Source organism: Balaenoptera borealis (genome assembly GCF_965194805.1).
Source record: "Balaenoptera borealis genome assembly, chromosome: 17".
In the NCBI taxonomy this organism is placed as follows: domain Eukaryota; kingdom Metazoa; phylum Chordata; class Mammalia; order Artiodactyla; family Balaenopteridae; genus Balaenoptera; species Balaenoptera borealis.
In genome coordinates, this window is record NC_138876.1 from 38,254,134 (window position 1) to 38,276,419 (window position 22,286).

General features: G+C 40.2%; 1 protein-coding gene across 3 annotated transcripts in view; it reads right to left on the bottom strand.

The window, feature by feature from the left end:
* LAPTM4B (lysosomal protein transmembrane 4 beta) overlaps positions 1 to 22,286 on the bottom strand; it is a 69,181-nt gene that overhangs the window by 11,724 nt on the left and 35,171 nt on the right. For 2 of the 3 annotated variants that reach the window (XM_082364471.1, XM_082364469.1), the window contains exons 3-6: positions 17,431 to 17,504; positions 16,945 to 17,067; positions 12,654 to 12,752; positions 7,614 to 7,709 (exon numbers count right to left, since the gene is read on the bottom strand). In XM_082364471.1, coding sequence (XP_082220597.1) covers positions 7,614 to 7,709; positions 12,654 to 12,752; positions 16,945 to 17,067; positions 17,431 to 17,504 — 392 coding nt within the window. Of the gene's footprint in view, positions 1 to 7,415; positions 7,446 to 7,613; positions 7,710 to 12,653; positions 12,753 to 16,944; positions 17,068 to 17,430; positions 17,505 to 22,286 lie in introns of those variants that run through there. The other variant, XM_082364470.1, reaches the window with a different exon arrangement.

A 22,286-nucleotide genomic window follows, 5' to 3' on the forward strand; every position in this document is an offset into this window, starting at 1 on the left:
ATTCCTTCCCCTGTGCTAGAGAGCAAAAATAAGCAAACAAAACAAAAAGTCCCTCTGTTTTGAAAGTTTGTGACTTGACTTGAGAAGAATCATCAAAATGAATTACTTTCCTGCTTCACTCCCCCTTGTCCTGGTCAACGCCCCGCCAGCAGCAACAGGGCAGAACACCCAGCCCTGGCGGCAGTCTGCACAGATGACAGTCTAGGAGGAGGGTGGCGGGTAAAGACAGACTGGAGCCAGGATGCAGAGGCTGTGATCCCCCCTCCGCTCCCCAGGCACGCACCAGCTGTGTGACCGTGGGAAGGTACCCACTTGGTAATTTCCTCTTTTGTACCCAGGGGTCTACTTCAAGGACTCTTGTGAGACTGAGTTCATATACATAAAGCCCGTGGCACAGAGCCTGGCAGATGGCAATCACTACCTACGTGTCTGGGGAGAAACCCACAGTACAAAAAGCTACAGAGTGGGAGACAGGACAGATGCAGAGAAGAGCGGAACCTCGTGACACCTGTGGGAACACCGCTAAGGAGATGAGAGAGGGTCAGTTAACTTTCAAGGTCTGGTCCTACCATTCAGGTAAGTGATTTAACGTTTCAAGTCACAGTCACAGACCAGACACGTCCTGGGGCTTCATGCTCACTCCGTGGCCCCTCCTTATCAACTATCGCTGCTACCTCTGACAGCCCTCTCAAATTCTCCCCCTCTTCCTCAGGCCCTCTGCACCAGAACTGCATCATCTTCACCACTGTAGTGATCTGGACTACGGAAATGGTCTCCTGGCTGCTCTCTCTGCTTATTTGGGATGTTACCCAGTCTACATCAAAACCTCTCACATTTTTTAAATTAAAAAAAAAAAGCAAAAGCAAAAGCTTAGATCATACAAACTACTAAATTACAAGTGAAAAGAGATATCTAAAATTGAGGTATTACGAATAAGATGTCTCTCTTGTATTCCAGTACTTACTAGGCCAGAAGCTTCAGAGCCAATAACTCACAGGCTGGAGTTTCAAATCCTCTACAAGTCCTGTAACTGGAGAGCCTTCTTCCCCCGGCCCCCTCCCCACTGCCTCCTGGACCCCCTGGTTCATACAGGCAGGTGACAGTGGTGAAAGGTCTGTTTTGTGACGTATGTTTAAGGTACATGAATCTGAAATGCCCAGGACTGAAGGAGATCTTCAGAGCCAGCCTCGTTACCAGCCTTTAAACGAAGCCTTCCTCACACAGTTTCCGAAAATCAGTAATGACTTTTCTGAAGAATCTGCAAGATGAAGACTATACATTCATCTTGGTAACAGTCTAGTTTCTCAGGTACGAAGGAACTTCTGAAGTCTAAAAAATCTCTCCTGCTATCAATTTAGTTCATTCCCTCCCCTTCTGTCTCTGGGGGTGGGATGTGGGAAAAGAATAAACACAACTCATGTCACCTAGTCAAGAACTTGTTTCTAATCACATGTAATCTATGCCTAGGAAGTAATGAACAAACTAATTTTTAAAAGCAACAGGAGGGAAAAAAAACAATGGAATTTTTTATGCACAATTTTTGAAAGTCATTGAGACGACTACTAAATAAATCCACCCCACCTCCAACCCTTCTCAGTCAACTGAGAGTGTTTTGTGGCTTTCTGACAGCCCAAGGTCAGCCTTAATTAATCTCAGCCTCTCAGGGATATCTACAGGGAAATGACTGCTGGGGAGATAATCTGGCCTTCACCAGGTCACTGACTTTTTTCTTAACTGTTTTTCAAGCAGTCAGGCTCAAAAGGCAGCCCCACATGACAAAACTTTTTTTTTTTTTTTTTTTGCCATGTCACATGGCTTGTGGGACCTTAGTTCCCCGACCAGGGGCTGGACCCGGTCTCAGGCAGTTAAAGTCCTACCCACTGGACCGCCAGGGAACTCCCGGCAAAACACTTTTTTAAGTCAGAACAATAAACCTGTATATAGTGTTCACCAAGATTAGCACCTGCAATATGATATGGCATAACGGACTCCACGAAGTTTAAAATTTTCCTATTTATCCCTAAACAGCCATTTTCCTACACTACCCAAGACAATGATCCTTTTATCGGAAATGAGAATTTCAGACACTATTTTGGATAAACATTCATCTCCCTGCTTTTAAAGTGCCCCAATTGATTCCCTCCTCATGGATTTAACCCAACACTGGGTACTGCCATGACTCAAGTCTGCACTGGTGTGAGCAGATTAAAAGGGTTTTTTAAGTCTCGATTTGCATAAATTTTAAGGTGAAAGAAATCTGTTTCTACTATTTAGTATTTTAATACATTTTTCCTCTTAAGGCCAGCTTTTGATGAAGGTAGGGGAGAGAATGTGGTATTATGCAATATATATCCAGAATGTGATTTCTATTGAACACAATGTTCTAAAGGGAAGGTTGCATCTCTCTAGGGTACCTAACCGTGTATGGCAGTGACTCAAAGGGACACCTTGGGATATTTTAAATTTCCAAGGAAAACACTACGAAGCCTGTTAGGTACTACACTAACTACTACTCTTAAGTTGTCTGGACCTGACTACTTAATGAAATGAACAGCTAGCTATGTCTTCTGGCCTAAGAGCATCATGAAAAAAATACCAAGACCCTAAGAAGCATTATGAACTAACAGAGTTTGTGACCTCTCTGTCTTAAGGCATTTCTTTCAAAGGTTTTTGCTTTGGTTTAGTTAGGAAACTGGAGCAATTAATCCATAGAATGATCTCCAATATATAATAATGCTATCTATTCTCCCTGAGTAGTAATTGGAAAAGTAGATACCTGGCTAATAATATGTGTACTGTTTTAGAGAAGAAAAAAGCAGCACATTTATTTTCTACCAACAAGAGCCCCAGTATCTTTCCACAGAGGTCACCCTGAAACTCTTCAGCCTGGGAGAAAAGCCATCTGGCTTAATACTTGATAGGAAGTGAAAGACACAACGTGTCCGTGTGGATTCCCAATAAAGACATGGACAAAAGAGAAACATACATGATGACACACTATGAGGATCTTAATATAGCTACAGAGACCAGGGAAAATGACAGAACTAGATCATTCCAGCCCCCACTTAGGATCTCAGAGTGAGGCTCCAGTATTTTTTTTTTTTAAATTAGAACTCCTTTAGTTCTTGAACTCCTTTAGTACTAGTCAAAACGACCTTTAAATATGCAGAGCCCTCTTTAAAAAAAAAAATCTGTTCTCCAACCCTAGAAATACAGATTATGGTCTCTACTGAAAGGAAGCAGGGGTCCTTGGAGAAATAGCTGATTCCAGGTGTGGAACAGGATATGAACAAGATGAGCCCAGAACAGCAAGGAAGCGATCACACTATCAGAGTTGTGTAAAAAGACGCAGATGCCAACTTGAAGAGGCTCCAACTGGGCAAAGATGGCATCATTAGGACACTCATAAGGATGTTAGCTATGTTGTAGCTGTTTAGAGGAAGATTTTGGTTTTCCCCTTAGAAAGTCTTAAAATAGGTATGGAATAGTAGGTAAATTTTATTTAGGCTTACTGATAAAATTAATCAAAATAGCTGTACTGGGCTTCCCCGGTGGCGCAGTGGTTGAGAATCCGCCTGCCAATGCAGGGGACACGGGTTGAGCCCTGGTCTGGGAAGATCCCACATGCCGCGGAGCAACTAGGCCCGTGAGCCACAATTACTGAGCCTGTGCTCCGCAACAAGAGAGGCTGAGATAATGAGAGGCCCGCGCACCGCGATGAAGAGTGGCCCCCACTTGCCGCAACTAGAGAAAGCCCTCACACAGAAACGAAGACCCAACACAGCCAAAAATATATAAATTAAAAAAAAAAAAAAAAAAGCTGTACTTTTCAACGGAACATCCCCAGCTCTTCTAATAATAGGCCTCTTTTCATTAGTTCATTTATTACTTAAAAAAAAAAAAAAAAAACCCTCACTGGTCATCACTAGAGAGTGATGGACCAACTTGTCATTTTGAAAACTGATAAAGAGAACAAAAGCATATATATTTATTATTGTCCCAAGTACCACTGTGTAACTAAATACTACACGAGGGAAAGTTTCTCTTTATACAAATATTCCAGCTAATAAATGAAAAATGATAGCATGTCACCATATTGCAATTCCTAATGAATTGATGATATCAATGGTTGCTGACATCCCAGAAAGAATCAACCAGACATCACCTGCCTCCTGATGGAAGAAAAATAATCAACTATAAAGCAATCTTACAAAAAAGGAAAATGGGAATATAAATACAGGAAGTGTTTAGATCCAACTACTAATTTACTGGAAATACAGAGATCTATATTATAGGTATGCAATCAGTAAAATCTAGTTTGTGGGCCAGTTGTTTCTTTAAAAAAATTACAAAGTCTTAAAATGCATACTGACCCACAGATCCTGTTTCAAATAAACTGCTAGGAAAATTAACATGAGTCGACTGAAAATCTAAACACTCATTGGATATTTTATATTAAGGAATTATTATTTTAGATATAGTAAGTACTCTTTAGGAAAATATCCACAATACCATTATTTTTTAAAAATTTATTTATTTATTTTTGGCTGCGTTGGGTCTTCGATGTTGCGCGTGGGCTTTCTCTAGTTGTGTCAGGTGGGGGCTACTCTTCATTGTGGTGTGCAGGCTTCTCATTGCGGTGGCTTCTCTTATTGTGGAGCACCGACTTGCACTCAGGCTTCAGTAGTGGTGGCGCGTGGGCTCAGCAGCCAGGGCTCACAGGCTCTAGAGTGCAGGCTCAGTAGTTGTGGCGCACGGGCTTAGATGCTCCGTGGCATGTGGGATCTTCCTGGACCAGTGATCGAACCCGTGTCCCCTGCATTGGCAGGCGGATTCTTAACCACTGCGCCACCGGGGAAACCCTATTTTTTAAAAAACAATCTTTAAGAACGCTGCCAGAAAGCAGAGACTTCAGGTGGTGATCTATCCCTATTTTGAAGTGGACTATCTGTGCAAGCTATGAGAAATGATAAAACTCCCTTCCCCAGGAATACCATTCTTTGTTTTAAAAAGGTTCACTGTGAACTTTTAGAAAGTAGAAACATATCATCAGTTTCCTTATCTTAAAAATGTCAAGTTGATACAGAATGACCGAGAAGATAATGACCAATAATAATGATCATCAAGCAATTCCCCAGGACCTTCTGTCAACACACAAGGAAACAATCACAGTTGGCACTAGTCCATGGTCCCAAACCCTAGTTACTACAAACTACTGCCAAGCTGGAAGCCTTTCTGAAGAAAGGTCTATTATTAGAAGAGCTAGGATGTCCAGCTGGAAAGTACAACTATTTTTGAGTGTACGTTAGCCTAAATACAGCTTACCTGCTATCCATACCTAATTTTGAATCTTTCAAAGGGCGGAAAATAAAACTTCCTCTAAAAAGCTAGCTGGATGCATTTTAGGGCCTCACTCATGATTCTTAAATTCTCTAAATACCCCAATTTTTACAAATTTCAGAATATCCTTTGATTTCAGGTGTATTTATACAACGTGTACCCAGCCCTTCCACCTTGCTTCTACTAAAAATACACATAACCCTTCAGAAAGCAATGAAAAAACAACCACCCGAAGTATATCCAAACAAACACGTGCAATATGGGCATTATCTTCTCTGAGATACTTTTCAAAGATGGTAGTTTTGTAAGTCCCACATATTCATAATATTTAGGATGGGGCTCTAACATACCTTGCTTGTTTAGCAGTTTTACTGTTCCTCAAAACTAAAAATCTCAAACTTTTTAGACTTTTCATTAGTTCAGCAGGACAATAAAAGTACTCTGAGATGTCTCTTTTTAAAGAAAAAACAGAAAGATACTGATAGATAACTAATACTCAGAAACTCAGAGAGAAGGAAAAAATTCTTTACGCCAGTAATTTTATCAAAATTATAGTAATTGTGAACAGTTATTTCTTTAAAGAGATGTACTGACCCAAGAGGAATTCTCTGAAGGGTTAGTAGGCAGGATGTGTCTACTGTGATCAGTGCAAAGGATTCTGCAGGTCCCCCAAAGGGCCCCCTCAGCATCTGGGCACGCTGGGTTTGTGCATATGATCGTGGCAGAGCCTCCTCTTAAACCACTGCTGATTCAAACCAATGATTCCTTGCTGAGGACTTAGGAAAACTGTTCACATATAACACGCTTTCTCTCAGAAATCCCACAGAGATCTCAGTGATATCAGCTTGCACCTGTGTATTTAGTATAAAGTCTGAAGTTGTTTTATCCCCATTTTATACACAGGGAAGTCAAGTCAGGGGCAGACTAAATTATTTCAGTAAGGCCACAGAGTAAGCAAGTCACCACAATTTAAAAAACAAAACCAAATATAAAACTCCATCCTAGTTTAGAACAGACACACCATTTATATTTATACTTTCATCTGTCCTGTCCATTCTGTCCCCTCCAATCCTATCCACCTGGACCCACCCCACAGGCTCATGTCACCCATCCTTTCCATTAACCACTCCTCTAGCACTTACTTGTACTGAGCATCACACATGGTGACGGAGACACAGGGAGGTTAGTACCTAGAGGACTTGTACTTTTACCACGAGCCAGGCAAGATAGTTACATAAAGGACAAATGATTTTGAGGACTCTTCCAGTGAAGGCATGTTTCTCAAAATCGTATTTGATTGATAGGTTTAAAAAATTTAAGTATGAACAACTAGTGGCAGAACACAGATCATCTAAATTCTTTTACTAAGGCTTTCATATGTGGGACAAGTTTTAAAGATACAGTAATCTCTGCCATTCTTATCTCTCTACCTTTAAAATCATATTTTTAAGTTTAATTTCACATGTCAAGTGAGATAGTATAGTCAAACTATGCAGAATTGATACCTCGAATTACCTACCATGTTTTTTTTTTAAAAATAAATTTATTTCTTTATTTTTGGCTGCACTGGGTCTTCGTTGCTGAGCGCGGGCTTTCTCTAGTTGTGGTAAGCAGGGGCTACTCTTCTTTGTAGTACACGGTCTTCTCCATGTGGTGGCTTCTCTTGATGCAGAGCACAGGCTCTAGGCACGCGGGCTTCAGTAGTTGTGGCTCGCGGGCTCTAGAGCATAGGCTCAGTAGTTGCGGCGCATGGGCTTAGCTGCTCCATGGCATGTGGCATCTTCCCGGACCAGGGCTCGAACCCGTGTCCCCTGCATTGGCAGGCGGATTCTTAACCACTGCGCCACCAAGGAGGCCCTACCATGGTTTTTTAATAATGCAAGTTTAAGATACGTAAATGTTGGGACTTCCCTGGTGGTCCAGTGGTTAAGACTCCGTGCTTCCAATGCAGGGGGCATGGGTTCAATCCCTGGTCGGGGAACTAAGATCCCACATGCCACTCAGCCAAAAAAAAAAAGATACATAAATGTAGAGAGGCACATATATTATCTATTTGTAATATTTTTTTAAATGAACCAGAGTTGAGCCCACTAGATTTTAATGTCCTGTAAGGAAAACAAAACACATTTCATTCAACTATGAATCCTTTGATGACTCAGCAGCTCATGAATATGTTTCAACAACAGTAAAAAAGCAGCAAACACTAGAAGCATTTAGAAACCATCATATAGCGGATGTGTGGAGATCTCCACGTGAAGTGACATCACACCTACCGTAGTGTCATTGCTGGTAACATAAACCAGGACGTCGGAGGAGTTCCTGCCATTGATGTATCGGTAGCAGTTCCAAACACAGCTAATCAAGTAACCCTGTAAGTAAGTAGTGACTGTTAGAGATTTAATTTTCAAAGTTCAGACAATTTATAATATCATCATGGATAACGCCATATTGCAAAATGTTCATTTATACAAATTTTAAACGCACATTAACGCTACTAAACCAAAAAGCCTTTAAAATTACAAATGTTGGATATAGTAGCTTTCTGGCCAAGGGTGATACTGTAGCCTTACTACGCAGAAGGTGATGGGGAAGGGTGGGGCTGAAAGGAGAAAGAGAATTTCCAAGAAAAGGAAGTTGAAAGGAGCAATCACCGCAAACATTTACTGCCCCCAAAGAACAATCAATTCGTTAGCCGATTCTCATCACACTTTAACTCTGGATCTTTCGGATCGTTATTCTATATCATTATATATGATTTTATAATACAAGTCAACTTTTTTTTTAAAAAAAGGTTCACAGCACGTTAATTTGCTCTGTGATCAGTACAATTCACTAAAACATTTCCATTTTCACAATGAAATATCCACAGAAGATAATTAAAATTAAGGTCCAGACTAAAGACATGCTGGAAATAAAGCATGAGCTCATGGGAGATGTTTAAAATACGAAGTCTTTGTACTTTCATTCCAATCATGTGTAATCAGATTAAAACAAAATGATTTCAAAGCCCCTTTCTAGCTTTGAAATTCTTTGATTAAAAGGTTAAAGATGTGGAAAAAACGGAGCCCTCCTACATTGCTGGTGGGAATGTAAAACGGTGTTGCTTTACAAAACAGTCTGGAAGTCCCTCAAAAGGTTAAACAGTTAAATGTGGGGACTTCCTTGGTGGCGCAGTGGCTAAGAATCCGCCTGCCAATGCAGGGGACACGGGTTTGATCCCTGGTCTAGGAAGATCCCACATGCTGCGGAGCAACTAAGCCCGTGTGCCACAACTACTGAGCCTGCGCTCTAGAGCCCATGCGCCTAGAGCCCGTGCTCCGCAACAAGAGAAGCCACTGCACCACAAATGAAGACCCAACACAGCCATAAATAAACAAACAAACAAACAAATAAATAGTTAAATGTGACCCGGTGACTCCACTCCAAGGTATATACCCAAGAGAAATGAAAACATATGTCCACACAAAAACTTGTGCACAAATGTTCACAGCAACATTATTTGTAATAGCAAAAGAGTAAAAACAATCCAAATGTCTGTCAACTTAGGACTGGATAGACAAACAAAATATTCCATTGTATGGTATATTCATACAATGGAATATAATTCAGCAATAAAAAGGAAGTTCTGATAACTTGCTATGGCATGGATGAACCTTGGAAATGTCAAAGAAACCAGTCACAAAGGACCACATATTATGTGATTCCATGTATATGATATGTCCAGAAGGGGCAAATCCATAGAGACAGAAAATAGATTAGTGGTTACCAGGGGATGGGGGTAAGGGCAAATGTCATATGGTAAAAGTGTTCTAAAATTACATTGTTTAACCACAGAGCTGTGTTTATACAACTCCATGAATATACTAAAAACCACTAGATTGTACACTTAAATGGGAGAACTTTATGATATGCGAATTATATCTCAAAGTTGTTTTATAAAAAAGAAGACATTTAACAACAAAAGGAGTGCTTGTCAACACTTTTCAGAAGAGTGAGGTAAATGCTCTGTTGTGTACTCAGAATGCTGTCTTTAGCTGCATTCATACTTGGTGATTATTTCCTACAGTGAGACTTTCTGTGATAATGTTAATACGAAAATGCATAATGCTATTTTAGTGAAGTGTTTTCTGAATGGCAATAATCTGAAACCAGAGATCAACAATGAGAAAGAGATGGAAAGGGCATTTTTCTTGAACAATATGTTGAATTTACTCAAATCTTCAGTTTACTCAACAACGCTCTTGCTTCTCTATTAAAACAAACAAACAAAAACACGCTGGACTCATTGAGAATTTTAATACAAATAAAAAAGGAATGCTTGGACATATTCTGTTGTGTACTATGTAAGAAGACTAACCAGTCATCCATTATTTTAGCAGTGAATAGAAGGTTCTTTTAAGACAAGAACTCTTTCCGACGTGAGGCCTCCAAAATGACAAATCTATAAGTGAAGGTTAAACTGCGGAGGGGAAATACCCAGTGTCTGGGGCCCCGTACGCCCAGCCAGCATTCTTGAATGCCCCCTGCAATGCCAGGAGCGTTCACTCACTAAACACTCTGATGGGAGAAAAACCTGGCCTGTTGTCTCTAAACTTATTTCAATGACCTTATTTCCTATTTGACATTTCTGTAATCTTGAATAAATTAAATATTTGGTATATTTCCCAAATAGACTTGCACTGACAAGAGTACATCCGTCATCTACTTGAAGAGCTAGGTGGTAAGCGCTGTTTCCTTTACCAACTAAGGGCAGAGCAAAACTGACACATGTTGTGATCTGGGTTCCTGGGGAACCACGAGTGATAAAACTTATTAAAGAGTAACAGTGAATTTAGGTTGTGAGAGCTACTAATCAGGTAAACTGGTATGTGAAACTGCAACACATATATGTGTTCATATTTGTTTAAACTAATAATTACTGAGTCTCCACAAGGGATAGAAAAATGAAGGCAGGGTCTATGTTCTCAAGGAAATGGAATCTGGTTAGTAGAGATAGATACATAAATAATGAAATATTAACACATTACGCACAGGTTGGAGACAGTGCTGTGAACACTCTACATGATGCCTTTTATTAGATCATTATGATAAATAATATAGTTTGCAGTTGATAAAAGCACCACAGACAGGGCAAGGATTTTTCTTATTCACCACCAAACCCTAGCAGCTACAACACGGCCCGGCACACAGGAGACCATCAGTAAATATTTACTGAATAAATAAATGAATGAAGCATCTTCCTATCCATTAGCTCAATTAACCTCACAGTCACCCTTCACAATGTTTTCTTAGCTATTACTGTTATTTAGTAAATGAAGAAACCAAGGCCCTGGTCACATAGCTATATGGCAGTGACACAAGGTAGATCTAGGTCCTCTGACTCAAAATCTCAAGTAAGCATTTCCAATAAAGATGTAAATGCCTACACAGTTAAAATGCCTTTTTTGAGAGCAGTGGGAGGGTCCAGCTTCTGGGTAATGGCACAGGGTAGCTTGGTCAGACTAACCTTCTTTCCGGGTAAAAATGATAAAATCTGGAATAGACACACACAGACACACAGACTCTATTTGAAGGCAGGGCTGAAGGGCCCAAAACAGGCAGAAGCTAAAGGGGAGTCTACCCTTGAGTGGCAAACTGCAGTGAGTGGGATTTGAGGGTCTGAAGCCTTTTGCCAGTGGCTCTGCCCACTCTCCACACAGCTGGTGGTCTGACTGAGAAGCCAGGAAGTTGGGGTGTTGAGGTAGGAGCTGCAGGGGCAGGAAGCCTCAACATCCGTGTATAAAATTCACCCAAATCCTTGACCACTAAGCCACACATGCAGTAACAAGCCATGCAGAGTATGTTGTATGGAGGGCAATGCAGACCTCAGTGACTTTCAATGAATCATTTTCTTTCTACTCCTCTTCAACACATTACCATTTAAAATGACTTTTCTCCCTAAATGCAGCTTCTTCAAAACTCACCAAGGCTTGGTTTTTAAAGAATTCGGTAATTTTATGCCAAAATAAAGACAACGAAAGATGTTAAGAATTAAAAGTTCAAGGTCTAACTTGAGAATTTTCTACTTATTACTAGCACACAAGCACAAATTATAATGATGTTTTTATTATTAGGTTTACAAAGATGAAAAATAGCACTCGACGGATGAGGGTGAGGGAAACGTGGCGGATGGGAGTGTTTAGGCATTCAACTTTAGGGGAGAACAATCTGACAAACTAACAAAAACCTTCAAATTACGCATACCCTCTAATTTCAAGAAATAGATCTTGAGGAAATAAATGTATAAGTGTACAAAAGATGTATTTAATTTAATATATTCACTGCCATACTATTTATAAGTGAAAAAGTAGGAACTATCTCAATGTCCAACAATAACTAATTTATAAAAATGATAAATTCATAATAGACTGTTACAGAATTATGTTCAAAATCGATTACATTTTTTTTTTAAGATTTTATTTATTGATTGCTATGTTGGGTCTTCGTTTCTGTGCTAGGGCTTTCTCTAGTTGCAGCAAGCGGGGGCCACTCTTCATCGCGGTGCGCGGGCCTCTCATTATCGCGGCCTCTCCCGTTGCGGAGCACAGGCTCCAGACGCGCAGGCTCAGTAGTTGTGGCTCACGGGCCTAGTTGCTCCGCGGCATGTGGGATCTTCCCAGACCAGGGCGCGAACCCGTGTCCCCTGCATTAGCAGGCAGATTCTTAACCACTGCGCCACCAGGGAAGCCCCCGATTACATTTTTAAAAACAAATTACAGGGACTTCCCTGGTGGTCCAGTGGGTAAGACTCCACGCTCCCAATGCAGGGGGCCTGGGTTTGATCCCTGGTCAGGATACTAGATCCCACATGCATGCCGCAACTAAGAGTTCACATGCCACAACTAAGGAGCCTGCCTGCTGCAACTAAGGAGCCAGGTGAGCTGCAACTAAGGAGCCCACCTGTTGCAACAAAATATAATAAATAAATAAATAAATAAATATTTAGGAAAAAACCCCACAAATTACAAAAGAATGTATACAGAGACTTGTAATGGATGCTATGGTACTTAATACACACCACATAAATGTACAACATTATATTAATTTATTTCCATCCAAACAGATTTTAGAAGAACCTTGGGTTGCCCTGTGGAAGTCTGGTTAGTGTCTATCTCTCTCATATAGATAAGAGAAGGAACAGAATTGTGAGGAATTCAAAAAGCAGTTCAGAAATCTAAAACAAGATAACAAACTAACGGAAGTTTGCTTACTTCTTTAGCATTCATGAATACATTTAATAATATTTAGACCATAAGTAAAATCTTCATGCTTACCTTAAAAGTCAAGATAATGCTGATAAACAGAAGAATAATAAGGACCAAACAGGTAGGATTCACTGACATGATATCATCTTTGTAAGGAAAATCAGGAGGCTACAAAAGAAAAGTACCTCATTAGCAAATCTCATTAATGATCCAGGATTCTATTCCATAAGCAGTAACCAGATGTGCTTATCAGAAAGCAATTAATTAAAGCAGATAGTTATTATTTAAGGACACTACAACATTTCTAGTCTACCTCTACTAATGAAAAAGCTATAAACAGTGTGATGGGGAGAGGCTAGCCTGTTCTTAATTCAGGCAGTAACTCTCAAAAAGAAAATTCAGTGGAAGATTCATGAGACGTAAAGACCTAACTCTGCCCTCCAACCATATAGAAAGTTAGAAGTCAATGGTCTTTACAACACCTCAAAATTTGGGTTTTCTGCAAATTCTGGACCATTCTAATGGGCTTGTGGAGGGCAAGGGGGAGAACCCTATTAAAATAGTGCCTTCTTAATATAGAGCATTTTTGCTGATGCGACTTCTCAAAGAACAAAACCTTTATATTAGTAGGTATTTACAGCATTTTTTAAAAATCAAAACTATTATATAGAATGGATAAACAAGGTCCTACTGTATAGCACAGGGAACTATATTCAATATCCTGTGATAATAATCGAAAAAGAGTATGAAAAAGAATATGTATATACATGTATAACAATCACTTGGCTGTACAGCAGAAATGAACACAACATTGTAAATCAACTGTACTTGAATTAAAAAAAAAAAAAAACAACACACAAGTCCTACCATCTGACCATAATGATTAACTACCAGGTCAAAAGAAACCCTTTTAGGAGGACTGAAATCTGCTACTATGGGTCACGGGAATGACAGGATGTCAGCGTGAGTCTCGTGCGCAGCACTGATCGAAGCTCTCATTGTAAACGGCTTACACAGCGTGCATAGAAGGCAGCCCCGTGTGCGGTCACCCTTCGTCTCTCCTCATCACCCACTACTGTGTGTTTGGATCCCACATGAGCAGTGTTCCCAGACATAACAAAGGAGAAAACTCGTGACTCATGTGCTTGGCTCCGCCTCCCCAGGTTGAGCCTCACCTAGTGGTTTTCAGAGTCTCCTTTCACTCTGGCAAAATACCTAAGTAATAAAATCTAAGTCACTTTTTGTGATCAGCACATCAAACTGGCCCCTGCCCTTGGAGCCTAAAAAGGCTGTCTGTAGTACTGATCTCAAAGGGCAAAAATAACACAAACTGATGTTATTTATAAGACCAACACAGAATCATATTGTTTCCAGGAATATGGAAAAAAAAAAACAAAACCGCTATTACAGTGGAAATATATGAGCCTTTCCACAAAGATCTTTCCCCCAGAAAAGTGAACGTGGTTTCTACATCCAGTTAAGACCTATAAAAACACACACATAACTTATTTTAACTGTGTTTTACAAGACTCCACATAAAAAGAAACGGCACTAGGATTAAGTGGCGCTCTCTAGCAGCCTTCTCAGACAAGCCTCCCCAGATTCACTGTGTATCTCAACTTGTCAACAGGAGGGGCAATATCAGTGGAAATTTAATGTCCCCTTTCAGTGCCGTCTCTTAGGCGCTGTGATAACCTGCAGGCCTCGCTCTTCCAGCCCAGACTGAGCTTCAAGTCGAATGTGCAGAAGATGCCTACTTGTATTATTTGGTTTATAATTATACATAAAAGTAGACAGTGAGTTTTTAAACTGATATGAGGATTATTGTGACCACCACCAATATTATGACTTTACAACTGGGTACAGAGTGACTGAACAATGCGGGTGGAACAGGAAGTCTTGGTATAGTATCCTGAGTGTTCTAAACGCTGGCCTGCACATTAGCCTTTCTCCTCCTTATCAATCTCCAAATACATGGGATGCAGCACACAATATACTCTTCAGGTAGTCAGGACTGTCATGTGACTTGCCTTGGTGTCCCCTCACTCCATACCACCCTCTCCCAGCCCCCCCACATGACGGGCTCTGTCGAGATCATGTTTCCTCCACAATTCCAGGATGATTTTAGGAGCTCAGTGCCAGATCATTATTACAGAGTAAAATTCAAGTCCTTAAAGACAGAGGTAGTTCTACAACCTGTTCATCACATATAAACCCCCTCATGCAGAAACACTTAGCTGTTATCACAAGAGATAATAACATAAAATTAGCACATGGGAAATAACACCAAAGTTTTCTTGACACTACACTCTACGAAAACATAGATCTGTTTCTAAGAAACAAAAAGAAGCTATTTCTTATGGCAATGACAACCTAATACTTTTGAGGAGCAACACACTGGAGGCTTTTCATACTAGGTCTGTTGAGTACTAGTCACGTGACCTGGGCAGACTGCCAAAAGATCACAAACTCCTGGGGCCACACTTCGTCCCTGGCTCCATCATCCCCTCCATCCCTCTTTTCCACTGAACTTCTTGACCTCCATTATCACATCAAACCCCCAGTCTGTAGCTCCATCCCAGAAAAACCCTGTTCCTTCCCCCATGCTCAGAAACTATTTTCTTTTTAAAGGAAATATTTTTTTAATTAATTAATTTATTTATTTATTTTTCGCTGCATTGGGTCTTCGTTGCTGCGCAGGGGCTTTTTCTCTAGTTGTGGCGAGCGGGGGCTACTCTTTGTGGCGGTATGTGGGCTTCTCACTGTGGTGGCTTCATTTGTTGCGGAGCACGGGCTCTAGGCGCGCGGGCTTCAGTAGTTGTGGCATGTGAGCTCAGTAGTTGTGGCTTGCAGGCTCTAGAGCACAGGCTCAGTAGTTGTGGCGCACGGGCTTAGTTGCTCTGTGGCATGTGGAATCTTCCCGGACCAGGGCTCGAACCCGTGTCTCCTGCATTGGCAGGCAGATTCTTAACCACTGCGCCACCCAGGGAAGTCCTCAGAAACTACTATGAAAACCAAAGACTGAACGTTCTATTCTCTCCATTTAAAGCATTCTAAGATTTTGAAGAAATTACATTTTAAGGTACATAATTTAAAACACAAAGATTAAAAAATGTGAAGGCACAGAAGTATTCCAATCTCACACCCTCCATGAGCTTCTTAATAGACAGCCACCAATATTCACTCATATGGTCACAAAGGACATTTAATATTGTAGAAAACCAGCACCAGAAAGAAGTTTGGGGATTCCCTGGTGGCGCAGTGGTTAAGAATCCGCCTGCTTATGCAGGGGACACGGGTTCGAGCCCTGGTCTGAGAAGATCCCACATGCCGCGGAGCAACTAAGCCCGTGCGTCACAACTACTGAGCCTGCGCTCTAGAGCCCGCGAGCCACAACTACTGAAGCCCGCATGCTTAGAGCCCGTGCTCCGCGACAAGAGAAGCAACCGCAATGAGAAACCCGCGCACCGCAACAAAGAGTAGCCCCCGCTCGCCACAACTAGACAAAGCCCGCGCGCAGCAACGAAGACCCAACTCAACCAAAAATAAATTAATTAATTAATTTAAAAAAAAAAAAGAAGTTTGAAGAAGAAAGGGGTTCTATGGTCAAATAAGTCTGGGAAACAGTACATAGTAGAGTTCCACTTTTCCCATACACAGCAGAGGCAAAAGGTTATCCTCTGCTGATAATTGAGCAAATTGCATTTTACAAAAATAAGACAATTAGTAAGCAGCTTGTAAATTAGGTAGGCACCTCTAATACCATCATCACCGACTTATCTACCTCAGGGGGTTATGTTTTCCCAAAAAGCATTCTAAGAGATAAAAAAATCTTATCTTTATTCAAAAATCTCTAATCAGTAACTCAGATGCAAGTTAAAACACCACAAATTAGTATGTGTATGTTTATCTCTACATCTTTTATATTTCTATCCTAACCAGGTCTCCCTCACGAAGAGACATAGTAATTATTATTATTATTATTTTTTTATAAATTTATTTATTTTATTTTTTGGCTGCATTGGGTCTCCATTGCTGTGCACGGGCTTTTCTTTCGTTGCAAGTGGGGGCTACTCTGTTGCGGTGCGCGGGCCTCTCATCGCGGTGGCCTCTCTTGTTGCGGAGCATGGGCTCCTGGCGCGTGGGCTTCAGCAGCCGTGGCACGCGGTCTCAGCAGCTGTGGCTTACGACTCTAGAGCACAGGCTCAGTAGTTGTGGCTCACGGGCCTAGTTGCTCTGTGGCATGTGGGATCTTCCCAGACCAGGGCTCGAACCCGTGTCCCCTGCATTGGCAGGCAGACTCTTAACCACTGTGCAACCAAGGAAGTCCCGAGACATAGTAATTATAAAGGTCACGTACCAGCTGTCGTATGTATTCCTGGATGGAGTTTGGATAAACAAGCACAGTGACTGCAACCAAGGCGTTCAGGGCAAAATCAAAGATCTGGTAACAGAAGAACGGGATGATCCAGGCCGCGTGTTGCTAAACATAAGACAGGACAGGATGTTAATATTTAATATGTTCAATATTACAAAACATTATGTTTCTGAATTCAGAGAAATCTTTTCTTAATCTGAAGGGAAACGGAGGAGTAGAAATTCATTAAAGCAGGTCACGATGGCCACTTGCTAAACCAAACAAAAGCAGTCAACCAACAAGCCTCAGTGAACACTTCTGAGACTGTAACATTGGTTTTCCACGTAACATTAGCAAGAGATTTAAACTTTTAAAGATTCTTACAGGAAACTGAGAACAATCATTCCTTACTTCTTACAGATAGCTGCATAGATTACATGTGTAAGGGACCAAGGAAAAGGGCCAGGACCTTATTTCTAAGTTGCTTACCTTGTATGCTCCGTAAGTAGCCATTGCACAGATCAAGATCATGAGAAGAGAAATTGCGATAGCAATGCACATGTCTGCAAAAAAGTTTTTTAAAAAAAGAAAGAAAATCAGTAGTAGTTCCACTGTTTTAACATATTTTAAAGTCACTCCTCAAAGGCATTTTGTTTATAAACCAATTATAGACAGGAACTTTATGCTAAGTTAACCACCAGAGTTCCTTTGGAGTCTGAGTCGATGATTGTTAATGGAAGCAAAGTGCCTAAAAGATTTTCTCCCTAAATCACACATAGGTCTATATCAAATGTATCTATAAATATATCTATGTATATGTATTTAAAAGTTTGGTCTTCTGGTCCACTGAATTATATATATAACAAATGAGGTATTCTTTTTCTTATCAGGACCTTTATGTCTCTTGTTTAGTCTAGAGCCTGCCAACCTCTCCAATCTCCTCTCATCTCATCCCACACTTTCTTACTCACTGTAATCCAGCCTCACCATTCAGTTCACTAAACACAGCCAAATCATCCCATGCCAGGGCCTCACATTTGCAGTTCCCACTGAACAGAAGTAATGTCCCTCATATTTTCACATGATTGGCTCCGCCTTTCTAATCATTCAGCTCAACACCTCCAAGATCTTCCCTGGCCATCCTAGCTAATGTGACCCTCCCGGTCATGCCCACGTGACTGCTGTATTTTCTTTACAGCATGTTTCACTATTATCTTGATTATTCGTGTACTGTCTGTCTCTGCTACAGGAACCTTCCTGAGGAAAAGGAGCTGCTGTGTCTCGTTCACTACTGCAACCTCAACACTGAGAAGGTGACAGATGCCACATGTGGGCGCTGAGCACTTGTACTGTGGTCAATCTGCACTGAGATGTGCCGTAAGACTGAAATGTACTCCACATTTCAAGGACTTAGTATCAAAAAAAAAAAAAAAAATCCCATTAATGATTTTTATACTGATTACAAGTTGAAATAATATTTGGGATATACTGAGTTAAATACATTATTAAAGTTAATCACCTGTTTGTTGTTACCTTTTTAAATGAGGCTACTAAGAAATTTAAAATTACTTGTGTGGTTGCATCATATCTTTGTTGAACAGAGCAGCTCTAGTACAAAGCCTGTTTCACAGTAGGTACAAACTGAAGACTTATTCAAGAGGTCATGTTACCATATCTTCAGGAGATTCTGATTAGAAGTACAGTATACCTGGGTTTCTGAAGGTAACGTGTAGGGTTATAATCAGGCTAAGAGAGTACAAAAACGCTTGCAGTAAAGTATCTGTATAGTGCTGACAGTTTCCAAGGCATTTTCACAGATACCTCATTGAGTCTTCATTACTCCGAGGTAGATGTTAACTGTGCCCGGTGAATGGATTATGAAACCAGGGCTCAGAGGTTATGTAACTTGCTGAGATAGGATCTGCATCAAAAGGCTAAACTATGACTAACCCAGCTCTTATGACTCAAATCTTTGGCTCTCTCTACTATACTATGCTGCTTCTACTTAAGCTTTAAATACTGACCAAATGAACCAACCGAGGCTGCCACTTGCTACAGGTATTTCTCCAAAGGAAAGCATTCCAGTTCTAGAGCCACCCACACTATATCCTCAGCTTCAGAGATGAGAGGATATTTTAAGCAGGTTTACAAACAGAATCATAAGGTCAAAGTACTTTCTGTGTCAGATGTATATATATCAACAAAGACCATTTGCCACCTTAAAAAAAAATGAAGCTTCCTTGAAATGGTCTCTAGATTTAATGCAGTACCTTTATAATAAAGCTGATGACTTTTACTAAAGGAGTAAAAATTTGATTCTCAAAAAAAAAAGGTTATAAGAGAATCAAGAGATAGTTAATACTAGTCAGTACTTAAAAGAGCATGATTTCTCTCAGGATACATATATATTTTATAGTTTACTTTATAATTTTAATGCTAAATGAACTCACCTTCCCTTATTATGAGGGAAGAGGTACCAACAAGGACATTTCATGTATGCCTCATAGTATTTTTGCCGGGCAAGTAACCTGCCCAAGGTTGCCCAGCTAGCAAGTGGTGGATGAGCTATTCTACCCCAGAAGTCTAACTCCAGAGGCAATGCTCTTGGCCACCATGCTACCCAGCTGTGAAGGAGGTAAAGCAAATGCAGTAGTGGAGCTCAAAGTCCTGGGAAACCAGAGAGCGTCCCTAAAAGGAGCTGGACATCCTTCATTATGTGCAAAGCCTATCAGAACTTGTAGTAATCTCTAAAACTTGAACTCAGGCAGAAGTGTATTATTTTCTTCTTTGTCTTACTTTGACAGTTTCCAAATTCTGTACAAGCCTATTTTATAATGAGAAAAAATTAGTTTTATAAAAGCTAGCCCATTACAGGATACTCTGACTCCCTCATAGATCTTAAGAGAAATAGACAGACAGATAAACAAGCAAACAAACAAATCCAAGGCTTTATTTAAAAATAAAAATATAATGGTTATATTAATATTTATGTTATAATAAAATTTATATAAATTATCTTTTATATTAATATTAGGCATAGCAATAAAATCTTTATTAATATAAAATATTAATACAGAATAAAACTAAAATCTTGAATAATTTTATGTCCTATTCTGGAAAAAAAAAGAAAACCACTCCAGAACTAAATCTCACATAATCATTAAAATTTTTTAAATTTCCATCTTTTTCAAAGAATATAAAACTCAGGAGAAATTTAAAAGGCACAAATAAAATGAAAGTCATAAAGTATCTTATCACCACTCACAATGAGATACCACAGAAAAACTGTTAATTTGATGAGGAAATTTTCAAAATTCTATTCCTATAAATGACTACACCAACCACACTGAACAGACTGAATATATCACAAGCATGTCGAATAGCTTAGGTAGGATCAAAGTGTAAATCAAATAAAAACACAGAGCAGAGAAGATAAAACAGGTTAATGAACCTTGTATCTCCTAGCAGTCTAGAGCACAAGTCAGCTCCTCTGAAGTAGTGTGTAGCGTACCATGGTAAACATGAGAGTTACTCTGAGGAATTAAAATTCATTTCTTTTATAATTATGTCAACAGGCAAATGAGTAACTGGTCCTACTAACAATATAGGGATTTTTACAATCAGTAAAGTACTCGTCAGTGACAGGAATATCCTTTACTTATTCTTTGCACCGTAGCTCCACCAACCAAAGTCAGAGCACACAGCCGGCAAGTTGTTTCCTAAATTAAATTCCTGGCTTAATGACTCAGTTCTAATTTGAAAAGGTTCCAAAGAAAAGCTATACCACAGGCCGCCAAGGCATAATTAGAAAGCATTTCCTGATACTTAGTCAATTAATCATTGAAATAGAATAGGCATATAAAGGAGTTCCCTGAAATGCCTTTGTTAAAATAATCTATTTCTAATTCTACTCTTCCTTAACATTTCTTGGGTTTGTGTCCTTCCCATAAAACTGGTAGCTAGGGGCTTCCCTGGTGGCGCAGTGGTTGAGAATCCACCTGCCAATGCAGAGGACACGGGTTCGAGCCCTGGTCTGGGAAGATCCCACATGCCGCGGAGCAACTAGGCCCGTGAGCCACAACTACTGAGCCTGCGCATCTGGAGCCTGTGCTCCGCAACAAGAGAGGCCGCGATAGCGAGAGGCCCGCGCACCGCGATGAAGAGTGGCCCCCGCTTGCCGCAACTAGAGAAAGCCCTCGCACAGAAACGAAGACCCAACACAGCCAAAAATAAATAAATAATTAAATAGTTACAAAAAAAAAAACTCATTAAAAAAAAAAAACAAACAAAAAAACTGGTAGCTAGATAGATAACTAGCACCTGATTTGTGCTCCCACATCATACTTGCCTAGTCATAAGTCATTCTTATGGCTCAATTTTCGGCCATATTTTTGGCTCATGAAAACAAACAGTATTTGGGGTATAGTTTCACCATTAAGTCTAGAAGAGAACTATTTTCAGATGAATTCACAGCAACAATATGAGCTACTGAGAGCAAAATACAAAAGCCCTCAACCCCTGCGGGGGTGAACACAAAACCCAGGTAAGTCCCTCCTATGGGGCTTCATGTTCTGAGGTTGAAAGCTTGGGGAAGAATAAGCATAAGGCACTAATTTTATTCCCCTAAAACAGAAGCAAAGCTCTAATATACTTTCTGTTATTTGTGTGGCAATTGTTTGTAACTTTTTATTGAAGTAAATTCAGATAGAAGAGGGGTTTCTTGTAACTTGCTAATTTACAACTTTATTCTTAAACCCAAAATTTATTTCATGAATACTAAATAGGTGTGTAACATGGGATAAAAATGTGAGGCTGTAGAGATTAAGAGGACATAATCTTTGCTCTCAGATGCTTAGCATCTACTAGGAAGGGATGGAAGAATTCAATAGCAGACAACAGATGACAAGCTAAGGGAGTTCAGAGGGAACAATATTTTCAGCCAAGAGGAACAAAAAAGAATTTATGGGAGGATGTGGTTATTTGGGCTGGGTCTTTTCTTCCCTCATAAATTTTTTGTATTAAGATATAATTCACATTCTATAAAATGCACCCTTTAAAAAAGCATATATATAATTCAGTGGGTTTTTTAGTCACAAAGTTGCACAGCCATCACCACTAATTCCAGAATATTTTCATTCTCCCAAAAAAACCCCCTCTATATCCTTAGAAGTCACTCCCCTTCCCCCCCCCCCCGCCCTCCAGCCCCTGGCAACCATTAATGTACTTTCCATCTCTTTAGATTTGCCTATCCTGTACATTTCATATAAATGGAATCATACAATATGTGGCCTTCTGTGTCTGGCTTATCTCATTTAGAATAATATTTTCAAGGTTCATACATGTTG